This window comes from Bison bison, unplaced genomic scaffold (assembly GCF_000754665.1).
Source record: "Bison bison bison isolate TAMUID 2011002044 unplaced genomic scaffold, Bison_UMD1.0 scf7180017864370, whole genome shotgun sequence".
NCBI lineage: Eukaryota > Metazoa > Chordata > Mammalia > Artiodactyla > Bovidae > Bison > Bison bison.
In genome coordinates, this window is record NW_011494942.1 from 4069465 (window position 1) to 4091422 (window position 21958).

Consider the following 21958-nt stretch of genomic DNA (forward strand, 5'->3'; position numbering starts at 1 on the left):
GGAAAGATTGAAGGCAGGAGGATAAGGGGATGACAGAGGATGAGATGGTTGGATGGCATCACTGATTCAATGAACACGGGTTTGGGCGAACTCCGGGGGTTGGTGATAGACAGGGAGGCCTGATGTGCTGTGATTCATGGGGTTGCAAAGAGTCGAACACGACTGAGCAAATGAACTGAACTGAACTTGGAGGGTTTAGAAGTGTTAGTGCGGGACTTCCCTGGTGGTCCAGTGGCTAAGACTCTGAGCTCCCCATGGAGGGGACCCAGGTTCAATCCCTGGTCGGGGAACTAGATCCCACATGCCACAACTAAGACATAGTGCAGCCAAATATATTAAAAAAAAAAAAAAAGAAGTGTTAGTGGGCTAGGGGGTGGTGAAAAGATCTGTTTGATATTCAATAGTTATGACTTCCCAGTGTGCCATGAGGGTAAAATATAAAAGTCTTTATTAATATGCAGACATTCATAATTTGGGCTTCCCTGCTAGACCAGTTGGTAAAGAATCCGCCTGCAATGCAGGAGACCCCAGTTCGATTCCTGGGTCAGGAAGATCCATTGGAGATGGAATAGGCTACCCACTCCAATATTCTTGGGCTTCCTTCCCTTGTGGCTCAGCTGGTAAAGAATCCACCTGCAATGCAGGAGACCTGGGTTCGATCCCTAGGTTGGGAAGATCCCCTGGAGAAGGGAAAAGCTACCCACTTTAGTATTCTGGCCTAGAGAATTCCATGGACTGTATAGTCCATGTGGTCACAAAAAGTTGGACACGACTGAGCAAGTTTCACTTTCATTCTTCATTCCTAATACATTTTTATTTATACATGGTCCTTATCCCTAGAACTCCTGGGAGTTTACTACATTACAATTCAGCCTCCACTTACCTTCACAGGTGTGTCAGTTAAGTGTATAAGGAGGAGGTCAGGTTACAGATACAAGAAAGAGAGCAGAGACAGATGAAACAATTTATCTATGGTCTCACCACCCGTAAGTTGTCAAGTAAGGCATGGAACCGGCCATGAACTAGATACCTCTACTGACAGGTAAGTGTACCAGAGTCCCATCCTAGGTGAGAATTGTCTTTTTCTGAACCCTCAGTGTCAACAGATGGAAAGATGGGAAGGTGGGGTTCAGGGAAGTCTGAATGAACAGTTTAGTAGACAACGAGTCATCGAAGATATGGTTGCTGTAGATTTGGTGGCTGTTAGGTAAGGTGGGAGCCGAGGCTGCTCTAAAGTTCAGAGCAGCTTTCTCTTGATTAGATGAGTGTCCCTATAAAGCCCTGAGAGCTCTTGCCTGCTGCCCCTTCCATTACATCCTCCTTTCACTGGCTTCAACCTGGTGTTTGTTGAGTAAGTCCCTTTGCAGCTCTGCCACGGTTGAATGGGTCCTGAATCTTAGCCTTGGTGCATCTCCAACCACCAAGCCAGAATCACCTGGCAGCCACTTTTCAAGGCATAACTTGTCACATACAGAGCTCTGGCACTGAGCCAATTCTGAGGCCAGACTTTCACTTTGTCTCTCCAGTTATTTTTATCTTGAAGGTCACCATTTAAATGAAAATAAAGGAACACCCAACATGAGTGGCCTTCCCTGATCGCTCAGTTGTTAAAGAATCTGCCTGCAATGCAGGAGACCCCAGTTCTATTCCTGGGTGGGAAAGATCCACTGGGGACAGGATAGGCTACCCACTCCAGTATTCCTGGGCTTCCCTTGTGGCTCAGCTGGTAAAGAATCTGCCTGCAATGAGGGAGACCTGGGTTTGATCCCTGGGTTGGGAAGATCCCCTGGAGTAGGGAAAGGCTACACACTCCAATATTCTGGCCTGGAGAATTCCATGGACTGTGTATAGTCCATGGGGTCACAGAGTCAGAAACGACTGAGTGACATTCACTTTCAGCATGAGTATTTTCACATAGGGCTAACAAATGAGCACTCATCTGTTCTTTTTGCCTATAAAAATCTACCTCGCTTGTTTCTTGAGAAAAATGAAATGAGATGGTAGAATAATTATTAAAACTGAATGTTTAAGAATAAATGATTACGATCATTTATTCTGGGTAAAGTTATGAAAAGATGTCTAAAGCTTTAAATCATAGTCTTTCATACTGCTTATGATTATGAACAGCTTGAATTTAGGTCAGAAAAATGACATTCGTAAATTTGGTATGGAAGATCTACTGGTGATGCCTGGTGATCTAGTGGTTAAGACTCCACACTTTCAATGCAGGGGATTCGAGTTCCATTCCTGGCTGGGGAAAAAGGCTCCCACATGCTGAGAAGCACAACAGGAAAAAAAATTGGAATGGCTTATATGCAAACTCCTTCCCCTGACACTTAAAGCAAACCAAAATAAAGTTCCCACCGATTTTTTCTAGTTTTTTGCTTTTTTGGGGGAAATAATTGACATATATCACTGTATATGTTTAAAGCCTGATGGCTTGATTTACATATATTATGAAAGGATTGTCACAATAGATTTAGTTAATATCCATCTTCTCACGTAGATACAAGAAAAAAAAATCACCTTGTGATGAGAACTCTTGGGAGTTCTATTAACAGTCACTCTTAACAACTTTCCTATGTATCATAGGAAAACAGTGTTAACCAGAGTCATCGTGTTGAACATTACATTTCTAGTACTTATTTAATCTCTTAATTAGAAGTTTGCACTTTTTGATCACACTCCCCCAATTTCTCCTCATCCTATATTCTACTCTTTATTATTATTATTTTTTTTTTAAACTGCTCTTTAAGGGCAGTTAAAGTTTTACAGCAAAATTAGGGGAATGGTACGGAGATTTCCCATATATGCCCTGCTCTAACACATGTGTAGCCTCCCCTGTTATCAACATCCCTCACCAGAGTGGTACATTTGTTACAACTGATGAACCTACACTGGTATGTCATAAGCACCCAAAGTCCGTAGTTTACATTACAGTTCACTCTTTGTGGTATTCATTCTATGGGTTTAGACAAATGTATAATGACAGGTATCTTTCATTAAGGACTTCCCTGGTGGCTCAGTGGTAAAGAATCCACCTGCCAATCCAGGAGACATAGGTTCGATCCTTGGGTCTGGAAGATCCCCTAGAGAAGGAAATGGCAACCTACTCCAGCATTCTTGTCTGGAAAAACCTCATGGACAGAGGAGCCTGGCCGGCAACAGTCCGTGGGGTTGCAAAGAGCCCAACATGACTTAGTGATTCAACAACAATCTTTCATTATGGTATCATATAGAGTATTTTCACTGCCCTAAATATCCTTTGTAATCAGCCTATTCACTTCCTCAACCCGGGCAAACACTCATTGCTGATCACTGATTTTACTAGGTCCATAGTTTCTCCTTTTCCAGGACACCACACACTTTAAGATTGGCTTCTTTCACTTAGCAATACACATTCAAGTTTCCTCCATGTATTTTCATGGCTTGATAGCTACTTTCCTTTTAGTTCTGCATAATGCTCCCTTGTCGGGATATACCAGAGCTTTTTTATGCTTTCATCTACTGAAAGACATCTCGGTTGCTTTCAAGTTTTGACAATCTTGAATAAAGCTTTTATAAACATTCATGTGTAGGCTTTTTTGTGGACATATTTTCCCACTCGTTTGGGTAATACCAAGGAGTGCAATCAGTGGATCACATGATAAAAATGCTTAATTTCATAAAAGAGAACAAAACAAACATGAAACTGCTTTAAAGTGCTTATCCCATTTTACATTCCCACCAGCAATGAACAAGAGTTCCTGCCTTTCCACATATTTGTTAGCAGTTGGTGTTGACAGTGCTTTGGGTTTTGGTTGTTCCAGTAGCTAGGTGGTAGCTCACTGTTGTAGTTTGCAGTTCCCGAATAACATATGATGTTAAGCATCTTGTCCTCGGCTTGTTTGCCATCCATATACCTTCTTTGGTGAGGTCTCTATTCAGGCCTTCAGCCTTTTTGAAATCTGGTTGTTTGTTTTCTTATTTTTGACTTTTAAAAGCTCTTTGTATGTTTTGGATAACGGTCCTTTATGTGATGTGTTTGCAGGTATTTTCTCCCAGTCTGTAGCTTGTCTTCTTATTCTCTTGACAGTGCCTTTTGCAGGGAAGTATTTTTAAATTTAATGAAGTCTAGCCTACCAATCATATTTTTAATGGATCATTTCTCTGGGTATCTAAAAAATCATCACATACCAATGTCATCTAGTTTTTCTCCTATGTTATCGTCTAGTAGTTTCATAGTTTTGTGTTTTACATTTAGGTCTGTGATCCATCTTGAGCTGTAACTTCCAGTATAATACTGAAAAGGAGGGATAAGAGGGAACATTCTACCCTTGTACTTGGTTTTACTGGGAAAGCTTCAAGTTTCTCACTATTAAATATAGTGTTAGCTTGAGGGTTTTTTTCCTTTATCAAGTTGGGAAAGTTACCATCTATCAAAAAGAGTCTAATTAAAACGAGTTTTGGATTTTATCAAATGCTTTTCTGCATCTATGATAAGATCATATGGTTTTTCTATTTTAACCTGATATTATGATGAATTACATTAATTAATTTTAAAATATTGAGCCAGCCTTGCACACCTAGGATAAGTTGCACTTGGTTGTGGTTTATAAATCTTTTTATATATTGTTGGATTTGATTTGCTAATATTTTGTTTATGATTTTTGCATCATTTTCATGGGAGATATGTCTATAGTTTTCTTGCAAGGTCTTTGTCTGGTTTTGGTATTAGGATAATGCTGACTTCATAAAATGAATTATAAAGTTTTTCCTCTGTCTATATCTTCTGGAAGACATTGTAGAGAATTGGTATAATTTCTTTCTAAGATGTTTCGTTGAAATCACCAGTGAACCTCTTTGGATTTGGTGCTTACTGTTTAAAAAGTAGCTAATTCAATTCCTTTAACAGATTCAGACCTATTCAGATGGCCTATTTCTTCTTGTGTGAGTTTTGGCAAATTGTATCTTTAAAAGAATTGGCCAGCTTTAACAGGTCAGGAAGCAACAGTTAGAACTGGACATGGAACAACAGACTGGTTCCAAATAGGAAAAGGAGCACGTCAAAGCTGTATATTATCACCCTGCTTATTTAACTTCTATGCAGAGTATATCATGAGAAACACTGGGCTGGAAGAAACACAAGCTGGAATCAAGATTGCCAGGAGAAATATCAATAACCTCAGATATGCAGATGATACCACCCTTATGGCAGAAGTGAAGAGGAAATAAAAAGCCTCTTGATGAAAGTGAAAGAGGAGAGTGAAAAAGTTGGCTTAAAGCTCAACATTCAGAAAACGAAGATCACGGCATCTGGTCCCATCACTTCATGGGACCAGATAGGGAAACAGTGGAAACAGTGTCAGACTTTATTTTGGGGGGCTCCAAAATCACTGCAGATGGTGACTGCAGCCATGAAATTAAAAGACGCTTACTCCTTGGAAGGAAAGTTATGACCAACCTAGGTAGCACATTCAAAAGCAGAGACATTACTTTGGCAACAAAGGTCCGTCTAGTCAAGGCTATGGTTTTTCCTGTGGTCATGTATGGATTTGAGAGTTGGACTGTGAAGAAAGCTGAGTGCTGAAGAATTGATGCTTTTGAACTGTGGTGTTGGAGAAAACTCTTGAGAGTCCCTTGGACTGCAAGGAGATCCAACCAGTCCATTCTGAAGGAAATCAGCCCTGGGATTTCTTTGGAGGGAATGATGCTGAAGCTGAAACTCCAGTACTTTGGCCACCTAGTGTGAAGAGTTGACTCATTGGAAAAGACTCTGATGCTGGGAGGGATTGGGGGCAGGAGGAGAAGGGGACGACAGAGGATGAGATGGCTGGATGGCATCACTGACTCAATGGATGTGAGTCTGAGTGAACTCCGGGAGTTGTTGATGGACAGGGAGGACTGGTGTGCTGCGATTCATGGGGTCGTGAAGAGTCGGACACGACTGAGCGACTGAACTGAACTGAACTGAACAGGTTATCAAATAGGTACATATAAAGTTGTTCATAGTATTCCTTCATTATTCCTTATTTATTTTATTATTATTCTAATAATGTCATCTCAAAATATGTACAGCAAAACTTTATCAGAATTACAAGGGTTAAGTATTCAAATCCACAATAAAAGAGTTTTTTATGCAACTCTCACTAACTTACTAGAGTAAGAAGACAGGAATTCAGGAAGGATATATTAGAATCAAATAACATTATAGCAAACTTGACTTTTTCAAATACACATGGATAGCCTCTCAAGAAGCCTCTCAAGAAGATAGCTGAGAATAGGAAATTAAGTAAAATAATTTAAAATGAAGTAAAGCTGGACAGCTGCATGCAAATCAATGAAGTTAGAACATACCCTCACACAGTACACAAAAATAAACTCGATATGGCTTAAAGACTTAAGTATAAGATAGGACACCATAAAACTCCTAGAAGAGAACATAGACAAAACATTCTCTGACATAAATCGTACCAATGTTTTCTTAGGCCAGTTTCCCAAGGCATTAGAAGTAAAATAAAAAATAAACAGATGGGACCTAATCAAACTTATAAGCTTTTGTTTGCTTATAATGTTACAGTAAAGGAAAATATAAACAAAATGAAAAGACAACCTACAGATTGAGAGAAAATATTTGCAAACGATGTGACTGATAAGGGCTTAATCGCCAAAATATACAAACAGCTCACACAACTCGATAGCAACAACAACATAAAAAACAACCCAAAGAAGATATACAGATGGCTGTTAGGCACATGAAAAGATATTAATTATCACTAATTATTAAAGAAATGCACGTCAAAACTACAGTGAGGTACCACCTCACACCAGTCAGAATGGCCATCACTAAAACGTCTATAAATAAGAAACGTTAGAGGGGGTGTGGAGAAAAGGGAACCCTCCTACGTGGTTGGTGGGGCTATAAACTGGTGTAGCCACTGTGGAAAGCCGTATGGAGGTTCCTTAGAAAACTAAAAATAGAGTTGCCATATGATACAGCAATCCTATTCCTGGTCATATATTCAGACAAAACTATAATTTGAAAGCATGCATGCACCCTGATGTTCAAAGCAGCACTATTTATAATAGCCAAGACATGTAAGTAACCTAAGTGTCCATTGACAGATGAATGAATAAAGAAAATTTGGTAAATATATACAATGGGATGTCAATCAGTCATAAAAAAGGATTAAATAATGTCATTCCCAGAAACATGGATGGATCTAGAGATTATCATACTAAGCAAAGTAAGTCTGAAAGAGAAAGACAAATGCCATACGATATCATTTACACACGGAATCTAAAATATGACACAAGTGAACGTATCTACAAAATAGAAACAGTCTCACAGACATAGAGAACAGATTTGTGGTCCTCAAGGGGGTTGGGTGGGGGAAGGAAGGATTGGGAGTTTGGGATTAGCAGATGCAAACTATTATATACTAAATGAATAAACCACAAATTCCTATTGTAGAGTACAGGGAACTATATTCAATATCCTGTGATAAACCATAATGGAAACAAACATGAAAAATAATATATATGTACAACTGGATCATTTTGCTGTATAGCAGAAATTAACAGTGTAATCAAATATACCTCAATAAAATTTTTAAAAATAAATGAAGAGAATATAAAGATAAGAACAGGAATTAAGGTCTCTGTCTCATATTCTTGTATGTGTGTGTTTGCTGTTGTTTTGTTTTCATTTGCTTTTTAAAATCCTTTAAAAATATAAAAATTATTCTTAGCTCACTGAGCCAAACAAAAACAGGCCATGGGTCAGATTTGGCCTGAGAGCTTTGGTTTTCTGACTCCTGCTATAGATCATACAGACATTAAAATGATCATAAGAGGATATTCTGAAAAACTTCATGCCAATAAACTTAAAAATTCAGATAACATGGACAAAAGCACAAGCTACAAAACAAATACAAGAATAGAAAGCCTAAATTGTTTTATAACTATTGAAGAAACTGGATTGGTAATTTAATTCCTTCCCACAGAGAATAACCACAGGCCCAGATGGCTTTGCTGGTGAATTCTACCAAACATTTAAACAGATTTTTCTAGAGGACAGTAAACCAGGGACTACATCCCATCATTTTTAAGGGAGCCTAATAACCTTGATATCAAAACATGACAAAAACATCATGAGAAAGGAAAATTCCAAGCCAATGTCACTCATAACACAGATTGAAAAAAGTCCAAGTGAAATATTAACAAATAAAACTTAGCAAAATATAAAAATTTGGGTTCATTCCAGGAATACAAAATTGATTGAACAGCCAAAAATCAATCAACATAATTTATCACATTAATGGAAGAAGAGAAAAATCGCATGACTATCTTAATAAATGGAGAAAATACTGTGATAAAATTCACTGCTTATAATATTTTTAGCAAAAGAGAAAGAGAATGGAATTTCTGTATTTCAAAAACAGTATCAACAGGAAATACGCAGCAAGCATTAAGGTTAGTTGTGAAATGATAAAAGCGTTCCTACTGAGACCTGGAACAAGACAAGCGTGTCTGCTATCACCATTCCATTCAACACTGAACTGAAGGTCCCAGACAGTGCACAGAGGGAACATAGCTATTATAGAAAAGAGAGAGACAATTGGAAAGGAAGAAATGAAAAAGAACACTTTCTCATTATTCACAGATGACATGTGCATATGTTCACAGACATTCCAAAAAAGGAATGTAAATGGGACAGCCATTTTGGAAAATAATATGGAGGTTAAACACACACATAGAACTACCATATCGTCTAGCAAATTCCAGTTCTGAGTGTTTATCCGAAGGAAACTAAATGACTATCTCAAAGAGACACCTGCAGAGCAGTAAGTTGATTCCCTGTGCTATACAGTAGGTTCTTATTAGTTATCTATTTTATCTGAAACTAGTATAATATTGTATATTAATTGTGAAAGTGTGTTAGTCATTCAGTCATGTCCAACTCTTTGCAACCCCATGAACTATAGCTAGTTAGGCTCCTTTGTCCATGGCATTTCCCAAGGAAGACTACTAGAGAGGTGGCCATTTCCTTCTCCAGAGGATCTTAGCCACCCAGGGATTGAACCCACATTGCCTGCATTGGCAGGCACATTCTTTACCACTGAGCCACCAGGGAAGCCCAATGGTTATGTTACCTAACCTAATTGTGCTAGTCATTTTACTATATATAATCATCAAATTGTACACCTTAAATTTACACAACACTATATGTCAATTATACCTCAGTAAAGCTGGGGTGTGGAGAAGGAAACGGCAACCCACTCCAGTAATCTTGCCTAGAGAATCTTGTGGACAGAGGAGCCTGGTGGGCTGCTGTCCGTAGGGTCACGCAGAGTCGGACATGACTGACGTGACCTAGCATGCATGCGTGCACTGGAGAAGGAAATGGCAACCCACTCCAGTGTTCTTGCCTGGAGAATCCCAGGGACAGAGGAGCCTAGTGGGCTGCCGTCTATGGGGTCGCACAGAGTCGGACACGACTGAAGCAACTTAGCAGCAGCAGCAAAGCTGGGGGGAGGGAGAAGAAACTCCATAAGAATTACAGATATTTGGCACTAACAAGAGAGTTCAACAAATTGCTATATAAAATACACAGAAGCATTTCTTTCTGTATGACAGGTCATAAGTCTCCTCCTCTGTTATCTTCTAGAGGCTTCAACTAAACACCAACGTATTTCTGTATATCAGCAATGAACAGTCAGAAAATAAGAGTTTAGACCATTTATACAACAAAATTGAAAACATCCAATTACCGAACATCGAACTTAACATAAGATACACAGGACTGGCTGTGTTGTGAAAGAATTACTAACACCAGCAAGTTGAGGGCTCCGCTGTTTGCCTGTGAGGCAGTTCTTTCCAGATCAGCCGGGAAGTTGGAGGAGTAAAGGGAAATTTTTAAAAGATAATTCAGGAATACTGTTGACCAGGAGTGTGGATCACTTCGACTGCAGCAGAGAGTGTTGAGCAGTAACAGTCCTGGGGCTGTGGATCTGAAGCAGTGGCAGGAAAAACGGGGACCTTGGACCTGGACCAAGTGGAAGCTCCGGAGGAGGTGGGTGTGCTGGAGCCCAAGATAGATTTCGAGCAATTTCTGCTCCCAGGCATCAACTGCATGCCGGAGGACATCAAAGTGCTCACCTGAGGACCAGGAACAAGTGGTGGGAGGTGGACCATCTGCTGAAAACACAGGTGGAGGCCTCAGAGCAGGGCACCTTGAATTGCATTCAGCATCCCTGTGGGCAGGCTGACGACAGAGCATCCGAGTTGTATGAGAAGGCCAAGGGAAAAGCCAAGGAGATGGAGAAAGAGGCCGAGATGTCAATGAAACTGGTCTGGCGCAGGGAGGAAAGCGAATTGCCCAGAAGGAGGGTCATAGGTTCACAGGTGATGGACTCCGGTCAACTGGTAAGATTAGGCTAACACCTCAAGGAAACTGACACAGCTTATTATTTTCTCTATAATAATAGAGAAAATATTATTATTTTTGTTTTTGTATGTTTTTCACCCCCATGTAACAGCCTCCCTTAGGATCAGTGGTGGGTGACCTCCTTAGAGGTTTAGATTGTCAAATACATTTGGTTCTTAAAAAATTACTTTTGTTTGAGAAATACTCTAATAAGGGATATCGGGCTTATTAAATAGCTGTTTCAGTGGTCAGATTTATTTTGTTACTTTGTTGTGTTTTTTAAATGTTGGGCACGGACCAACAGTAGCTTTCACCCATGTGACCAGATTGTTTTAAATGTATGTTGATGTTTATGTGTATGTACTTGGTTTATTGTTGCTTTTATGGAATTCGAAGAGAAGATTCTAGAAAATATATTAAAATTCAGTGGACTAGCTTGATTCCAAAGTGGCAACCAATGGAAAGGCAATGGACTAAGAACAGTGAGGGCACCCTTAAAGAAATTCATGGTGGGAGAAGCTACTCTACAAGACACTGATAGTTTCCCTCATGTGACTGTAATGAAGACAAGCATATTAATGAAAGGATAGGCAAAATAATGGCATAAAATCAAGACTGCGCACTTATAGATTCCTGAATGATTAAGATAACACTTCTGAACCTTAGGGAAAGCGAAACTTTACGATCAATGTTGTTGAAAATATTGCTTATCCCCACTGGGGGTAGCTGGGGATGGTAACAGGGGGAAATGGACTTGAATTCAATTATATACCACTCAGAAAAAAACAGCTCCAGATGGATTGCAGATTTAAATGTGAAATACAGAACTCTGAAGCTTTTAGAAGATAAGATAGATGAATATATTTATGATCCAAGGTAGGAAAAAACTTTATAAACAAGACACCAAAAGTATCATCATAAAGGAAAGATTGACAAATTTTGCTACTTTGAGTTCATTAAGACACCAGTAAGGAAGTACAAAGTAAGCCACAGAGTGAGAGGCAAAGTATTTTGAATCAGCGAAACAATTCTGCAAATCAACAATAATAATAAAATCTGGGACTTCCCTGGTGATCCTTTGGTTAAGACTCTGTGCTTCCAATGCAGAGGGCACAGGTTTGATCCCTGGTCAGGGAACTAAGATCCCAAGTGCCATATGGTACCATCAAAAATAAAATAAATTTTTAAATCATCATAATAATAAATTCTGGCAACCAAAAGGAAGATGGGGAAGAGATTTGAACAGCCACTTCACAAAATATGATAGTCAATAGCCAGTGAATATATGCGCATATGAGTTGAATAACTCTTCCTTGGTAGCTCAGATGGTAAAGCATCTGCCTGCAATGTAGGAGACCCGGCTTCGATCCCTCAGTTGGGAAGATCCCTTGGAGAAGGAAATGGCAACCCACTCCAGTACTCTTGCCTGGAAAGTCCCACGGACAGAGGAGCCTTGTAGTCTACAGTCCATGGGGTTGCAAACAGTTGGACACAACTGAGCAACTTTGCTTTCGCTAATGTAAAGTCAGGGGAAATGTGAACAAACATTAGTGAGATAACAGTACTGTGACAAGAAATATTATATTTGGCCTCTGCCCTTAGTTTCTGACACAGAACTCCTAAAACCCTTGTAATTTCCTGAATGACAGGAATAACAGGAGCATTTTTGTTATAATCTTTGGTCTAAGTCCCTGGTTCCTGACATAAGAGTTTCTGAGATGCTTGGCATCTCCAGAGTGATAGGCGTGCTTCATCACAAGCTAATGAGATGACTGGTAACCGGGATCCCTGGATAGTTTCATGATGAGGGCTAATTCCCCAAAAAATCAAGGCATAATTAGAAACTTAGAAATTTCAGCCCCACTTTCACCAACATCCGGGAAGGCATGAGAGACTAGAGTTGCATTAATCACCAGTGGCTCGTCATTTAGTCAACCATTCCTATGTATTGATAGTAAACTTCCATAAAAACCCTAAAGAGCAGAGTGCAGGTCAGTGAACAAATGGAGGTGCTGAGAAGTTGGCACAACCAGAGAATACATGGAAGGTCCACACCCCTTTCCCCTACCTTGCATTATGTACCTCTTCATCTGGCTATTTAATGCACCCTTATAGCTTTCTTTTCATTGGAAAAGACCCTGATGCTGGGAAGATTGAGGGCAAGAGAAGAAGGGGGAAGCAGAGGATGAGATGGTTGGATAACATCACCAACTCAGTGGACATGAGTTTGAGCAAACTCCAGGAGATAGTGAAGGACAGGGAAGCCTGGTGTGCTTCAGTCCATGGGTTCTCAAAAAGTTGGACATGACTGAGTGACTGAACAACAACAATAATAACATTCTTTAAAATAAACTGGTGATAATGAAGTGTTTGCCTAGGTTCTGTGAACCATTATAGCAAATTTTCAAACCTCATATTAAGGGGATTAAGAGAACCCCCAATTTTTAATAGAGTAAGACAGAAGTGTGGGTAACCTGGAACCTTCTGTTAATACTTGCAGTTAGCATCTGAGGTGGGGGCAGTGTTGTAGGACTGAGCCTTTCAGCTGTAGGGTCTATACTAACTCCAGGCAGTGGGTCAGAATTGAATTAAATCATGTAACATCCAGTGGGTGCCAACAGAGGATTAGAGAATTTCTTGGTTTGAAAAGCCCACACATTTGGGGTCAGAAGAGTTGTGCGGAGAGTGAATTCTCCTTTGACTATAAAACCCATCAAAATGGCTAAAATTTAAAAGACTGATAATACCAGTCATTGAGGCAAGTAGCGAGCAGCAGGAACTCTTATTCACTGCTGCTTGGCAAGTGTATCAGTACAACTTCCTTAGAAAAGAGATTGGCACTAGCAGCAGAGTTGAATACAAGCACACCCTAGGACCCAGCATTTCCACTCCTAGGAAGAGAGAGAAGAGAAATGTGTATACATGTGCACTAAGAGACGGTAGAAGAACGCTCTTAATGGTGTTATTCTTATCTCAAATTGGAAATACCCAAACACACATTATGAGTAGAATAGATAAATGGGAGACACTATTTTCGGAAAGATACCCAGTGTTCTTATTTGCTGCAAATAAATCTTTTCTTTTCCTGGAAAAAAGGGAGTAAAATAGATAAGAAAATTTTAGATATATACAATCGAAGATTGTAAAAGAGTGAAAATGAGCTAACTACAGCTGTGATGAGATCCTGGGTAAATTTCACAAATATATTGGGGAAAAAAAGTCTGTCATGAAAGCATTTATTCTGTAGGATTCCATTTACCATAAAATTCAAGATTCAAAAGAGGCAGGACTATAGAGTTTGGGATACATTGGAACTGTAAAGCAGGTAGGAAATGATTACCGTAATTACCAGGAGGAGGTGAAGGGGATGTGACAGGGGCTTTGGAAGCGCTGGCCAGATTCTACTTCTTGATCTGAGTGGTAGTTGCAAGAAGACTTGCTTTGTGATAAATCATTAGGGCACACATTTTTATTTCATGCCTTTTATATATCTTTATTTCTTTTATTTTTCTTCAAATTGTCTTTGGAAATTTAATCAATTTAGTGATAATGGGGATTTTTTTTAACTGGGATGTAACTGATATATAATACTGTATTAGCTTTAGGTGTACTGATAATGATCTGATACATGTATATGTTGCAAGCAAGATTTAGTTAACATCCATCATCCCACATAGTTGGGCTTCCCTGGTGGCTCAGACCAAAAGAATCTGCCTTCAGTGCAGGAGACCTGAGTTGGATCTCTTGGTTGGGAAGATCCCATACTCTGCATTACATCCCTGGGACTTATTTATCTTAAAACTGGAAGCTTGTACCTTTGGACCACCTTTATCAATTTCACCATCCCCTACCCACCCACCCACTACTACCTCTGGCACCACCAATCTTCCTTTGTATCTACCAGTTTGCTTTTTCTCAAAAAATTCACTCACATATAAATGAATATCATGCAGCATTTGTGTTTGCCTATCTGCTGCATTTCAGAGTTTCACAGTGGTAAAGAATCAGCCTGCCAATGCAGGAGAGGTGGATTAAATCCCTGGGTTGGGAGGATCCCCCAGAGGAGGAAATGGCAACCCACTCCAGTATTCTTGCCTGGAGAATCCCATGGACAGAGGAACCTGGTGGGCTACAATCCATGTGGTCACAAAGAGTTGGACATAACTGACTGACTGACTGATCTGCTGTATTTCACTTAACATAATGCCTTCAAGTTCCATTCATGTTGTTGCAAATAGCAAGATCGCCTTGTACGTGTTTTTAATTTTTTAAATCAAAGTTTAATTGATTTATAATATTGTGTTAGTTTCAGGTGTGCAGGAAAGTGACTCAGTTATATATATAAATATATTCTTGGCATTTTTTCCCTTATAGATTATTACAAAATATTAAGTATAGTTCACTGTGCTATATGGTAAGCCTTTATTGATTTTCTGTTTTATAAATATGGTGCTAGAGAAGACTCTTGTGAGTCCCTTGGACTGCAAGGAGATCCAACCTGTCCATCCTACAGGAGACCAGTCCTGGGTGTTCATTGGAAGGACTAATGCTAAAGCTGAAACTCCAATACTTTGGCCACCTCATGCAAAGAGTTGACTCATTGGAAAAGACCCTGATGCTGGGAGGGATTGGGGGCAGGAGGAGAAGGGGACAACAGAGGATGAGATGACTGGATGGCATCACCGACTCGATGCACATGAGTTTGGGTGAACTCTCGGGAGTTGGTGACGGACAGGGAGGCCTGGCGTGCTGCGATTCATGGGGTGCAAGGAGTCGGACACGACTGAGCAACTGAACTGAGCTGAACTGATATGTTAATCCTAAACTCCCAATTTATCCCTCCCCCCATTCCCTTTTGGTAACCATAAGTTTGTTTTCTGTTTTGAATGCAAGTTAATATGTATCATTTTTTTTAGATTTCACATGTAAGCAATATGTTATGATATTTGTCTTTGACTTTCTTCATTTAGCATGATAATCTCTGGTTCCATCTGTGTTGCTGCAAGTGCCGTGACTCCATACTTTTTCCAGCTGAGTGGTATTCCATTGTATATATATACTACATCTTCTTTATCCATTTATCTATCAATAGAAGCAAGATAGGTTGCTTCCATGTCTTGGCAATTGTAAACATTGCTGCGATAAATTCTTGTATTTCTTAAGCTCTTAATTTCAGAATTTAAAAGCTTAAGGAAAGCTTCAACATGAACCAGTGGGTGGTGTGCAATGACACTGGCTAGTCACAACCAATGGCCTGTTAAATTCAGGCCTGGCCTTTGCATGGTAACTTGAACAATCCTATATGACAGCCCAACACAACAATCCTTACTGAAGCCATCATGACATTGATTTAAATGAAGGACTTTGGAGTTTTCTTTGTTTGTTTTAAATATTACTTTTTATTTATTATTTGGCTATTTTGGGTCTTAGCTGCATCATGCAGGATCTTTCACTGCAGTACAGGGACTCTCTACTTGTGGCCTGGGCTTCAGCAGTTGCATGTGGGATCTTAGTTCCTCGATCAGGGATTAAACCCATGTCCCCCGCATTGCAAAGTGGATTCTTAACACCTGGACCAGCAGGGAAGTCCCTAGAGTTTTCTTTTTACAAAAGTTGAATTACGAGGTGGTCAGAAGCAACCATTTTGACTATGTGTAGCTTTTGTGTGTGTGTGTTCTCTTGCACTATTCCATCTGTGGGCCCTCCAGGACCTCCGTTGGAGTGCTCTGCTTCCCATAGAACTGTCAGCGTGCACACACATTGAAAAGCCCAAGGACTCCAGTGACAAAAATCCACATCCCCATGGAGCTGAGCGAGAGCCACAGGGCTCTCAGGCCTTCCTTAACAATCTTTTAATATATTGGCTTCCACAACCCTTTCCTCCTTTGTCATTCCAATTAAGTTATTAAAATTGAAGTAGAAGCATTTAAAGCAAAAGAGTTTTGGTAGAAGTTCATAAAGGGATCAGAAGTCTGTGCCTTGACTCCTTAGCAAAATGCTTTCCCAGTTTTTCATTTGTTTGTTTTTTACCTCAAAAGGAAACAGTTCTGAAGCTTCACACACATGTTCTTGTAACTTCTTTGGTTTCCTCAGTTTCCATTTTGCCAGATTAAAGTTTAACTTCTCAATGTTGTCTTAAAAAAAAAAAAAAAAAAAAGCTCTATTTGTATGACGTAATTAAAATTTACATTTAAAAATTCTCTCCACTGGCCTTCATCCTCCTCTAAACGAAGCTCAATTTCTCCTTGACCAAATTCTCAAAACTGGTATCTCCAACACATACATAGAGCTGCTGCTGCTGCTAAGTCGCTTCAGTCGTATCCGACTCTGTGCGACCCCATAGACGGCAGCCCACCAGGCTCTCCATCCCTGGGATTCTCCAGGAAAGAACACTGGAGTGGGTTGCCATTTCCTTCTCCAATGCATGAAAGTGAAAAGTGAAAGTGAAGTCGCTCAGTCATGTCCGACTCCTAGCGACCCCATGGACTGCAGCCTACCAGGCCCCTCCGTCCATGGGATTTTCCAGGCAAGAGTATTGGAGTGGGTTGCCATTGCCTTCTCCGATACATAGAGCGGATGAAAGCAAATGGGGATTTTCATGTGCTCAGTAAAATTGAGCTCAAAGTCACTTATTTTATGAAGAAAAGGCAACCACCCTTCTCATGCCAGCATACTGGCTCCTCAAACAAAGTTCAGTGGTCAAGCTGGGGAGAAAAGGACATATTTCTGATGCCAGATAAAACAGAATGGAAAATTCCCAGGTTAAATGCTAGAGAAATCTCTTAATGAAGATATTTTTCAGGCTGGAGCAACTTTCCTGAGGGAAATGACTTGAAGTGACATCCTTTGAGACATTTAAATTATAGTGGGTAAAAACTCAAACCCACCATGAAGAAACACTCTTCGTAGAACTCATGGGAAAATTACTGGGATCTATAATAGGCATTTTCTAAGAGGAAGCTAGCCCAGGAGGCAGACCTGCTGTGGAATAAATTTTATTTTTAATGGAGTGTGGCTGTATAGTAACTCTGTTCCTTATTTGGAGAAGAGCATGAATCGGTGGGTTAGCCAAAAATTAATAGGTTTTTATAAAGTGGTGGATTTCTTCACCAAACCTTCCTAATTATGTAAGTTTTTCCTCAAGAACTCTATGCCTCAATACTCATTTTCTTTTAACTTTTTTTTTTTTAATGTTATGTACCCCTTAGGACTTCCAACCCCCTTTCTCTAATAAATCAGCATATAACAGAAGAAAAGTTCAGAACTCACACAGCTTTCAGTGTTAAATTTTTAAATTTAACTTCACCTTTTTTGAGTAAAATGAATTTAATGGTGATCCTCCACGCTAAGCCTTTCCCACAGCAGGGCTGACCCAGCACAGCCCTAATTAAGCATAAAGTGTCCCACAGTGAAAAGACCACTTGTTTGGAATCAACGTTTGTAAGTTAAAAAAAAACAACAAAACAAACAACAACAAAACAAATGCTACCTTCTAAAGAGCCTTCATTAGAAAGTACAATTGCCATATTCTGTAAGCCTATTGATTTTTCCTCATTGTTGAGATGGAGAAAGTAAACAGAATTGCATATTTACTCATCTCCTTTTCTGATACCTTTGCTCTAGGAGCTCCACTCTTCTGTCCCACATGGATAGGAGGCTGCTATTTCCAGAGTTGGTCCGTGGAGATGACGGATGAATGATCAGACAAAAATTCTGATTAATGCTCTATAATTAGGAGTTTGCCTCTACTTTATGAGTTTTTTTTTAAGTCCACGATTTTGACCCCGCAACCTTCTTTCCCCTTGGTAATTGCTGAAGTCTGACAGCCTCTGTGTTTGCTGCCTGTAACATATGGCTAATTGAATCTGAGCTGGGGAAAGAATGACCGGATTCCTAATTATGATCCATTCAGCAGATCTGAAGACTGGATAAAGAGAAAACAAGGAAAATGCTGCTGAGCCAGAAAACATCATGATACACAGTAGTTGTAGCAGGATGTAAGTATTCCCCCAAAATGCCTGAAGATCACTTCTTTATGGTGTGTTCTTTCAGTCTTTTAATCACAGAAAGCAGACAAAGATTAGACAGAGTTTACTTTGATCTATACGGTTTTTGCAAGTCTGGACACTGGACCTGATATGTAGTCTTCTCCTGAAATTCATGTAATCTTACACTGGGACACTTTGTATTTCTAGTAAGGTAAAGGTTGGATTTTCATTTTGTAGGTTCTTCCCCATCTCCACCGTTCGTATAATGAAGATACATGTATGTGGATGGGCAATGTCACCTGCCATATCAATAAACAAAGGGTGTTGTGACCATCAAGTCCCCCACCACAATGTACACCCTGAGGGGATTCAGGATAGATAAAAATGGGATACTGGCCCTAGATAGTTAATGCAAAACAAAGGAATAATTTCAATGAGCCTGGACTCTTGCATCTTCCCATACACAGAAAAATGCTAAGTTCATTAATTTGAGATGTTTGCTTTTTCTTTAATTAGAAGAAATCTTTTGATGCTCAACTACCTGGTTTATTTTTGCAAAACTCTGATATATCCTGACCCCTCCTTTACTCTTCAAAGCAGTGCCTTAGAGGTATCTGAGAGGATTCCTCCCAGACTTAAGTCCTCAGCAAGTCCACCAAATAAAGCATAAATCTCAACTTTTAGATTGTGCTGTTTTTCAGTTGACACATACATATTTTTAAATGTGTGCTTTGATTTTAAACAAATTTTTCTATAGCAGTTAACATAATGGTAACATACTTTTTATTGCTTCTCCTGGAGTTGGGGGAAAGCAGTAAATGAAACAAACCAAGAATATTCATGCATCAAATATTTTTGCTGAATATGTAACCAATAGTACAAGGCACAGTACTACGTGTCAAGAGGGTATACAGATGATAAGACAGTTTTTCCTTTTTTTTTTTTTTACCTTGTAGAGGTAAGCAAGATGAACAGAAGTAAAACCTGAGACAGCTTGTAGAATGTGCATGAGAAAATATTGTTTGTTTAATGTATGAATGAAATCTAGCACAGAGATTGCACAGTGGATGTTCAATAAAATCAATTGTAAAATAGTATAGGAAATATTGAATATAATATAGTTATATTTGGACTTCCCAGGTGTCGCTAGTGGTAAAGAATCCACCTGCCAATGCAGGAGACATAAGAGGTGCAGGTTTGATCCTGGATTGGGAAGATCCCCTGGAGAAGGAAATGGCAACCCACTCCAGTATTCTTGCCTGGAGAATCCCGTGGACAGAGAAGCCTGGTGGGCTACAGTCCATAGGATTGCAAAGAGTCGGACACGACTGAAGTGACTTAGCACACAAAAATAGTTATATTTGGATATAGAAAGGAGTCATTTCTGATTGTGGGATTCTAGAGAGGCTTTTGTAAGGAAGTAAATTTTTAGTTTAAGTCTTTAATGAAGGAATAAGTTTTGGGGTTTTTTTTTTTTTGGCTACCCTGGGTCTTCATTGTGGTATGAGGGCTTCTCTAGTTGTGATGCATGGGAGCTTCTCTAGTTGCAGCACATGGGGTTGGTTGCCCCACAGCATGTGAGATCTTAGTTCCCTGACCAGGGACTGAACTTGAATCCCCTGCACCTGAAAGGCAGAATCTTAAGCACGGAATAATCTTAAGCATTATTCAATCTTAAGCATTGAATAAGTTCATAGTTCTGTGATGGGAGTTACTCTACTAAGATGGCTCAAACATAGGGAAACAAAGATACAGGATATATTTGGGTGGCACAACAGATCTAGTTTGTTTGAGAAAGTCATATAATACTTCACATGTTGCAACATTTAATAAAATTTTAAAAGATACATGAAAAAGAGTTGTGTGAGATAAACCTAGAAAGATATATTGGGAACAGATCTTGGATGACCTTGATTAGAGGCTAATGATCATGATAAAAAGCAGTGTTCCATCAATATCTATGGGATAATCTGAATCTTAGCCATTTATTCGTAACAGGAAATGTTTTCTCCTCCAAAATCTCTCAAGAACTCATGTACTGAAATTAGCATATTATGGTGGAAAAGATAAAGTATGGTTTTCCTTGTAATTCATTTTCAGAATGAAAGATCGTAGAGATACCACTGAGAATAAACTCCATTGGGAATAAATGTGCATGTTAGAAACCTCCTTCCTTCCACCTTATTCTTAGCAGCTTGCTAGCTATAACTAAAAATAATTCAGAAAGTTAATTTAAGGAATATTATCTATGGTGTCTTTACTGTTAACAATCATATTTTTGTTGTAAGAATTTATAAGAAGAAATTAAATATCTGATGTAAAAGCTTAATAGTGATGGACTTCTCCAGTGGCTCAGTGGTGGGGAATATATATAAAGAATCCACCTGCTGACATAGGAGAAGTGGGTTTGCTCCTTGGATTGGGAAGATCACCCGGAGTAGAAAATTGCAACCCACTCCAGTATTTTTGCCTGGAGAAGCCAATGGGCAGAGGAGCCTGGTGGGCTGCAGTCCATGGGGTTACAAAGAGTTGAAGAGCTACTGAACACAGCCTCAGAAGTGCTGAGTGAGAATACAAATGGTTTCTTTGTAATTTTGTGGCAAACTCACCCAATTGTTTACACTAACAGCTGTTCTTCCCTAATAGTATATTAACATCATAAAACATTATTTTTCACAGGAAACATGGCCACCTGGAGACTTTCAAAAATAAAGTATAAATTTTCATCTTCCCTTGCTCGTATAATTATGTGAATAATTTCTGACCAATAAATTGGAGCCAAAAAATTGTATGCAACTTCTGGGAAGACAGGAGATGGGATTTTCTTCATCCCATTTCCCGTCTTGCTGTCTGGAATGTAAACTTGATGGCTGAAGCAGTTTGATTAGCATCTTGGACCAAGAAGTGACCTAGAAACAGTAATAGATCTAGAGAGAAGGCACTGGGCTCCAGATTATGAAGATACCATGTCGCTTTGGATTGCTTTCCTATGAACTTCTTTTACAGGTACAAAAAAATTCTATATTGTTATCTAGCAATTTGTAATCTACTGTTATCTAGCAGTTTCTATCACTTAAAGTTGAATCTGGGGACTACCCTGATGGTCCAGTGATTAGGAATTCACTTTGTAATGAAGGCAATATGGGTTCCATCCCAGGTCCAGGAAGATCCTCCATGTCTCAGAGCAACTAAGCCCATGCTCCACAACTACTAAAGCCAGAGTGCCTGGAGCCGTGCTCCACGACGAGAGAAACCACTGCAATAAGAAGCCAGTGGACCGCAACAGAGAGTAGCCCCCACTTGCCACAACTACAGAAAGCCTGTGCACAGCAACGAAGACCCAGTGCAGCCATAAATATACATACACACATATATATGGAGTGGGTTGCCATTCTCTTGTCCAGGGGATCTTCCCGACCCAGGGATCGAACTTGGGTCGCCTGCATTGCAGGCAGATTTTTTTACTGTTTGAGCCACCAGGGAAGCCTGTGTATATATGTAAATATTTTAAATTTAAAAAATTGAATCTGAACTGGAGTAATTTAAAACTTGAGATATAATA

General features: G+C 39.5%; 1 protein-coding gene across 1 annotated transcript in view; it reads left to right on the plus strand.

Moving 5' to 3' along the window:
* The window catches only part of LOC105000260 (MORF4 family-associated protein 1-like 1), an 83445-nt gene extending 72311 nt beyond the window's left edge, over positions 1 to 11134 (plus strand). Inside the window, 3 exon segments of the mRNA XM_010856038.1 lie at positions 9999 to 10127; positions 10130 to 10407; positions 11075 to 11134. Coding sequence (XP_010854340.1) covers positions 9999 to 10127; positions 10130 to 10407; positions 11075 to 11134 — 467 coding nt within the window.
* The last annotated feature ends 10824 nt before the right edge of the window (positions 11135 to 21958 follow it).